The 7,418-nt window shown below is 61.9% G+C and overlaps 2 protein-coding genes across 2 annotated transcripts; both read left to right on the forward strand.

The window, feature by feature from the left end:
- The first annotated feature begins 719 nt into the window (after positions 1-719).
- IE81DRAFT_161472 (hypothetical protein) lies at positions 720-2,270 on the forward strand. The gene is made up of 3 exons (XM_025510537.1): positions 720-1,236; positions 1,305-1,424; positions 2,028-2,270. The coding sequence occupies exons 1-3, from the start codon at positions 980-982 to the stop codon at positions 2,152-2,154; spliced, it is 504 nt and encodes a 167-aa protein (XP_025372714.1). The 5' UTR covers positions 720-979; the 3' UTR covers positions 2,155-2,270.
- A 1,778-nt stretch (positions 2,271-4,048) lies between these two features.
- IE81DRAFT_161500 (hypothetical protein) lies at positions 4,049-6,501 on the forward strand. Its single transcript, XM_025510538.1, has 2 exons — positions 4,049-4,149; positions 4,224-6,501. The coding sequence occupies exon 2, from the start codon at positions 4,361-4,363 to the stop codon at positions 6,443-6,445; it is 2,085 nt and encodes a 694-aa protein (XP_025372715.1). The 5' UTR covers positions 4,049-4,149; positions 4,224-4,360; the 3' UTR covers positions 6,446-6,501.
- Positions 6,502-7,418: the final 917 nt, after the last annotated feature.

Consider the following 7,418-nt stretch of genomic DNA (forward strand, 5'->3'; position numbering starts at 1 on the left):
CCTAACCCTAACCCTAACCCTAACCCTAACCCTAACCCTAACCCTAACCCTAACCCTAACCCTAACCCTAACCCTAACCCTAACCCTAACCCTTAACCCTAACCCTAACCCTAACCCTAACCCTAACCCTAACCCTAACCCTAACCCTAACCCTAAGCTTCGACCGAGCCTCCCACCAAGCGTCCCACCAAGCCTTCCGGCGTGCGTCCAGTCAACCCTCGCGCGGAACGTCCCACCAACCCTCTGGTCGAACCTTCCGGCGACCCTCCGAGCGACCCTCCGCTCGAACCTTCCCGCGAAGCTCGGGTCGAACCTTCCGTCAAACTTTCCCGCGAACCTTCCGTCAAACTTTCCCGCGAACCTTCACGCGAACCTTCCCGCGAACCTTCCCGCGAGCCTCCAACGCATACCTCGCGGCAAGCCTTTTGTCGAGCCACGTGACGAAGCTCGAGCCGTGCCTCGACGCGTACCTCAGCGCGAGCCTTGACGCGTATCTCGACGCGTACCTCGACGCGAGCCTTGACGCGTAGCGCGACGCGAGCCTTCCGTCGAGGCATCCGTCGAGGCTTCCGTCGAGCCTCCGCACGTGCTTCCCGCCGTGCCTGGGCGCGACCCTTGACGCGTGCTTCCCGGCCAAGGCTCGACGCGTACCTGTGGCGCTAGCCTCGACGCGTAGCGCGACGCGAGCCTTCCGTCGAGGCATCCGTCGAGCCTCGAGCGGACCCTCGAGCGAAGCTTTTGGCGCGTGCCTCGCGCGAAGCCTTGGCGCGAACCCTCGAGCGAAGCTTTGGCGTGAACCCTCGAGCGAAGCCTTGGCGCAAACCCTCGAGCGAAGCTTTGGCGTGAACCCTCGAGCGAAGCCTCGGCGCGTGCCTCGAGCGAACCCTCGAGCGAAGCCTCGGCGCGTGCCTTCGCCCCGCACAGCACGCTGTCGACGTCCGAGGTAATCTCAGTCGTGCTGGGACGCGATTCTGCGGTCATGTGGCTCCGCCAACCGCCTTGCGTGTACGCCTTTCCATCCATCCATCCGTTGGTCGTCTCATCGGATCGCAACCTCGCCTTTGTATATGCCCTGCTCTCTCTTGACCCCTCATTCACGATTGGTGAGTCGCTCTTGGCGCTGACATTGGCGCATTCGCGCATCCAGTGGTGCGATAGGGGATGGTTGCGGGGGCGATACGAGCGAGCGAATGGATGCGCGGGCGAGCGAGCATCGCATCATCGACTCCGACGTAGGTGAGTCTCTCGTTACCTCACGACCTGTGTTGGCGTTTGGTCGTGCTCACACGCTCCGCCATCCCCAGACACAGCGATGCGAATGGGGACGAGCTCGGAGGACGCGACCTTACGCTCGGAATGGAATGCTGTCGGTTCTGCGTCGTGAGCGTGCGAATGACCCGCAATATGGGAAGAATGCCGACGAGGTGAGGGGATGCGATCGGCGAGGCGACGCGGCGACGATCAGCTCGAGGTGCTGGATGCGATGGCGGGCGGGCGGGCGGGCGGCCGTGCGGGCGTGCGATGCGATGAAGAGCGGGCCACAAGGACGGTCGAGTGGTGCGACTCGTACGCCTGACCGAGGTGAGGAGATGCGATCGGACTGCCGACGAGCGATGAGATGACGGACGGGCGGTTGCGCGAATGAGCGGGCGGGCGGGCAGACAGGCGGGCAACCCATTGGTCTCGACGAGGTGCCAGGCGATGCGAGGATGGGCGTCTCGACGGGCGATGCGAGGGTGCGACAGATCAAGCCCCTCGATGTTCGACCCACGACGGGCGGTCAGACGGCGAGCGGAGGAGGGGCAGACGTGCGAGTGATACGCCTACACTAGGTGAGAGACCGACGAGCGATGAGACGGCGAGCGGACGGGAACGCGAACGGCTCGGTGCGACCGACGGTGCGCATCACGTCCACTCTAGCAATGCCGTCGCCTTGTCAGTATCAAGGTCACGTTTGACGACTGGCCAAGTCCGAGGGAACGCTACAAAAGTAGGCAGTCATTGACGCGCATGCAACCAACAATCAGCGAGCGGTACAACAGCACAGCCACCGACAATCAGCAAAGCGAGCGATGCGCTTGCGGTGCAGCCTCCAAGAGGACCGCGAGCGAGGTGAACCCAATCAACGACCGCAACGCGCGCTCGCTCGCTTGATATGCGATCTTCTATCCGATCTTGAGATTTGACGATGCACAGCTCACCATCCTTTTACGTTGTATTGTGGTCGAGCCCTTTGTGCTGACCTCGGGCCGCCCTGGAAAGGCGTTGTTGATCTCGCCCCCCCCCCTCAAAACAGGAGTGAGCTGGCCGCGCGCGGAGCATGCTGTTCACTCGCCTTGTTACCCTTCCAACGGCGACGCTTTGAACGCGCTCGACCACCAGTACATGAATGCATGCAACGCTCGCCTTCAAGACCAATGTGGGCTTGTTCTCTTCGTCGAAGCGGTCGGCCGTGACGCGCTCGAGGACGAGAGAGAGGTCCAGCGACGAGCCAATGGCCCTCCGAAGCGCATACACGCCGCACGCGCTCCCCAATCGCGAGTCACTGGGCGTGAATGTGTGAAAAGTCTCGCTCTTACACTACTCGGTGCCGCTCAGAAGCGCGCTCCTGCACTGCAATCGTCACCGAGAGCGGCTCGAGGTGCGAAAACAGCTCCTCCTCGCTTCTCGCCCTCGCTCACCACGCCATTCGTCAGTGTGAGTCCACATGACGTGCCATACAGTATCGGAGCACATGCGCAGCGCTCGAGCGGAGCTTGACGACGACAACATTAGCGCAAGACCGTGCATGGGTCTGCATCATCGCGACAGACGCGGAGGGGCAGGAAAGCAGAGACAGAATGACCGGGGCAAAGGAGCAGGGCAGGAGCGGAAAGGATGGCGAGGCAGCGGGGCAGGAAGGGAGCGAAAGGATGGTGCTGGCACACGGGCACCGACGCGACGCTCGATGACGAGCGAGGCACACGGGCAGAGGAGGAGCGCGCACCATCAGTCCTTCGCGAGAGAGCCCCTCGGCGCGCCAGCCAACGTGCGAGCGGATCGGGGACGATCGAGCGTCTTCTTGCGGACAATCACCCAACGGCAACTCCCTCCCATCCACCTCTCGCGACTTGCGACGCCGCCATGGACGACTCCCTCAAGGCTCGCATCGACGAGGCCCTGAAACGGCCACACTTGCCGCAGGTTACGACGATCTTGCTCGCGCTTCAACGAGCCGATTGTCCAGCTGTGAAGCGCAAACACGCGCCCAAGCGCAGAGGCAAGCGCCGTAAAGAAGAGGCATCCACGCTCAGCTCTGAGCCCAGCTCGGACACCGAGAGCGACCTCACGGATCTGTCTGACCTCGAGCAGTACGCCCTGCCGACCGTCGAATCAAGTGAGCCGCGCGCGCAAGCGTGAAGAATGGAGCGAGCGAGCGGGCCAGCGGGCGGTTTGCGCATCCCGGGGCGAATGTGAACAATCGACGCATCCCTCGGGGCGAGCGAGGAAGCCATCGAGGCATCGCTTGCTCGCTGTATCCGCATCCCTCGCAGCGAGCAAGCCATCGACGCTCCCTCGGACGCTTCCGCTGAGCGCTGTTGTCTGCTCGCCTTTGCTTTCTCTCTCTCTCGCGCGCTCTCTCGCGCTCCCTCTCTCGCTCTCTCGGACCGCGCAGACGCTCTGCAATCGCAACGGGAAAACGTCGATTTTGCCACGGGTGGTTGTCTGTTGAACGGAGCAATCGAGTACTGCTGTGGAGCCGCGTGCGCAGACGATTCCCAAAAAAGGGGACGCTCGCGCGCCCGCGTCTCTTGCCGGAATCGTTTCATTCGAAAGGGGATACTGCCATACCGTCTGTGTGATGGTATGGTGCATGTCCTCCGTTTGACGTCATCGGAGTTGCCTTTTGTGGCGGTGGGCCAAAGCGTGCTCAAGTGATTGCTCCGAATGTTTGGCAGACAGCTCGTATATCGGGTACACCTAGCGGGCTCGAGGCGTTTCTTTGCGGGATTGCAGTGGTGCGCGTGCGATGCGAGCGGGCGAGAGCAGGTGAGCGTAAGCGAGCAAGCGAGCGAGGAGTGAGTGGGAGCGAGCGAGGAGTGAGCGTCAGCGTGAGCGAGTGCCGAGTACCGAGTGCGCGTGTGCGAGTACCGAGTACCGAGTGAGCGTGTGCGTGTGCGAGCCCAAAAGACAATTGTAGTCGGCACTGCGAGCTGACGTGACCTGCCTTTCTGCGTGCGCAGGCGGCGACGGCGGTGCGTGGGGAGAGGACGACGACGACGATGCTGCGTGGGGCGGCAACCCTACAATTGGCTCGGGAGACGACTTTGCAAGCTCGCAAGCCCCGCAAGTGACGCGCGACGACGACTCGATCCCGCCGATGTTGACGCGGGGCGACCCTACAATTCGCTCGGGAGACGACTCTGTAAACTCGCGAGTGACGCAGGACGACGCAGGCATCGGCTCGAAGATCGCGACCCCTCGCGAATCGCCAACGCAGGACGACACTGTCATCGGCTCGAACAACGCGACTCCTCGCGAATCGTCAACGCAGGACGCCACTCTCATCGGCTCGCACGACGACCCGCAGCCTCACGATCTCTCCACGCAGCGCGACGCCACTGTCATCGTCTCGCACGACGACAACCGTTGGCGCGCTCGAATGCCTCAAGACCGACTATTGACGCGCAATTTTCAAGTCAACAACTCTTTCAGGGGCTGTAAGCGACACTTGCTTGCTGGACGAGTGGACCTAGCAACGCTCGACGGGGATGCCAAAGAGCACCTCACGCATGCCAACATCGTATTGCGCGGTGAGCAGCTCGCCAACGACTTCTTTGGCGGCGCGCCGTCGGGCGAGCAACTGGCCAAAGGTTGCGCGCCGTCGGGCGAACTACTCGCCGACGACGACTTCTTTGGCGGCAACGACGACACGGAAGCATCGACGTCGACGTCGACGTCGACGTCGCCGTGGACGATCGTCCTGCTGCCATCGCCGCAAAACCACTTGTTTCGCGTATATTCAGCGCGGATCAAGGGCAGATCGGTGCGCGCAACCATTTGTCTGGAGTACGACCTCGAGGAAGCGGGCGCGGGCGCGGGCGCGGACGTGGCGCCAAGATCACTGCTGGAGCGAGTCAATCGAGCGAGATCCTATCGAGGCGTCTCGTTGCTCGATCGATGGAACGGTCCAAATCACGACGCCACGCTCGATTTGCGCGGCGGCGATTTCGAGTGGGATTTCGTCTTTGACCGCACGCACAGACTCTTTGTCTCTCAGCGTTGGAGTTTGCCTGGTCAAGCGAGAGAGCCGGAGCGAGAGAGCGCCGGCGCGCACGACGACGCGAGCGCGAGCGCACACGAAGAGGGGAGCGACGACGCGAGCGCGAGCACACGCAAACGCAAGCGAGGGACAATGTGGCACCAACCGTGGGACGAACTTGCTTCCTCCGTCGAGCGCATCCTCACGCAGGCACTTGATGCCGAACAACGACTCCAAGCAGCGCAGCGCGCCATCGACGACAGCTCCCTCGCACTTCACAAGACGCGCCACTTGCGCGCCAAGCCCAGAAACGTCATCACCGTCAATGCAAAGCACAACAAGCTGCGCCGTCGACTTCAACAACAGCGCATCATCTTTGAAGAGGAGACTACGAACCTCTCGCTTTGGGCCCAAGCGCTCTCTCTTCCAGCACACCCCATCGAGCCGTCTCGCAGCTGCAACGGCAACGTCTTTGGTGCGTTGCACGCCCATCTCCGAGCTTCAGGAACCAGCAGGGCTGCGCTGGACGGCACCAACTACAATGTCGAGATCAAAGATTACCGCGAGTCGATTCTACCTTTTCTCTATGGTGCCGACGGCGGTCGTCTCTTGAGACGCATGCGCGAGGCGATGAGCGTGGGCTTTCCCCGCGTGTACAAAAAGTACAACGACGTTCGACTTCATCCTAGTCTCCTCAACGTTGCGCCAAAGCGAGCATACCGCTCGGTGATGACTGCGCGCATTGTGCAAGAGATGGAGCAACGTCGAGCGGCGCTGATGTCGCCTTGGTGTTCGGCAGCAATCAACATGCCAACAACGTCTACCGGCATGACTGCTCATCGCGACAAGAGGGATGCTCAGTGGGGCTTGTGCGTCGTCACTGCGCTAGGCGACTTTACTGGAGCGGCGCTGTGCCTAGACGAAGTGGGCATAGCGATCCACAATCGCGCCATGGACGTCACCATCTTTCCCTCGGCACTGTGCACGCATCGCAATGCCAACACGCTTGTTGGTACGCGCATGTCCATGGTCGCATACACCCAGCAAGCTATTCTGCAGCGCTACTCGCAGCTACCTACCTGCGACGACTTTCCAGTCTGGCAGAGTGTTCCTCGTCCGGTCCTCTCGGCGCGATCCAAGAACCGTCAACGCACGCAAAAGGCCAAGCTTGGAAGGCAGCAGCGCGGTGCGGACGCGAAGTGACTCGCGGCGTTGCGCTCGCGCTACCGCCTCGGAAGAAAATCGCGCCGCGCCCGAGCCACCAGTCAAAAAGTGATGGAGTTTTGGCGCGCTGCTCGCCCGCACGGTGCTTGATCACGTGACTAGCGCGTCGTGCGTCGCGCGCGCGCGGACTCTTGTGAAATTCGCGGGCTGGCAGGACCCGCGCACCTCATTCGTGATGCACGACCGCTTTGCGCATCGCTCTCTCTCTCTCGCACCCGGCAGCGCATACACACATCCACCCGTGCGCGCCCCAAAGTCGAATCCACACCCGCAATGGCGCACAATACGAATGGGTCCTCTATCTGTCTCTCGTTGCCACCGCCGCCAACGGTACCGCAGAATTTGCCGCCCCTCCCTCGCGACTGCTATCGGGATCGAAACGTCTGCTTGACGGCGCGGACCGCCCCCACGGCGACGGCATCGCCACTCGCGATTGCGTCGCGCAAACGATGAGCATCTAGATGGGGTCATGAGCGGGCCGCGCGGATTTGTGTCGCGCCGATTCGTTTCGCGGCGCCTCTTTCCTGTCCACTACGCTCGCGCAACGCAAACGAATCGCGACTGCCACGCCATCCAAGGCGCTCTCTTGCAACGCTCGCACACCGCTGTCACTCTGGCGTCAACTGTGGAAAGGCGACGCAGGCACGCGCGTGCGTGCATCGGGGCAGAACAAGTCTTTGACGACGGGGGATCGCATGACCATTTTGTACTGTACGCAATGCGTTGATGGAGTCAAAGGTGTTGAGGAGCGCGTTGTCTGTACGCAATGCGTTGATGGAGTCAAAGGTGTTGAGGAGCGCGTTGTGAGTACTAAATCTACAGGTGGGTGGGGACCGTTAGAACGAGCAAAAGATGGCGTATCGACGAGCAGCAGTATGGCAGCGTCACGACGAGCGGCGGACAGTCATCGCCTCGCGCAGGTATCGACGAGCAGCAGTATGGCAGCGTCACG

This window comes from Ceraceosorus guamensis (assembly GCF_003144195.1).
Source record: "Ceraceosorus guamensis strain MCA 4658 unplaced genomic scaffold IE81scaffold_4, whole genome shotgun sequence".
Taxonomy (NCBI): Eukaryota; Fungi; Basidiomycota; class Exobasidiomycetes; order Ceraceosorales; family Ceraceosoraceae; genus Ceraceosorus; species Ceraceosorus guamensis.

Bases quoted from the DNA above. Each gene is read 5' to 3' on its own strand.
- IE81DRAFT_161472 (XM_025510537.1), top strand. From the start codon at position 980: ATGTGGCTCCGCCAACCGCCTTGCGTGTACGCCTTTCCATCCATCCAT. The intron at 1,237-1,304 runs GTGAGTCTCTCG...CGCCATCCCCAG, and splicing joins CATCATCGACTCCGACGTAG to ACACAGCGATGCGAATGGGG. The intron at 1,425-2,027 runs GTGAGGGGATGC...ACCAACAATCAG, and splicing joins ATGGGAAGAATGCCGACGAG to CGAGCGGTACAACAGCACAG.
- IE81DRAFT_161500 (XM_025510538.1), top strand. From the start codon at position 4,361: ATGTTGACGCGGGGCGACCCTACAATTCGCTCGGGAGACGACTCTGTA.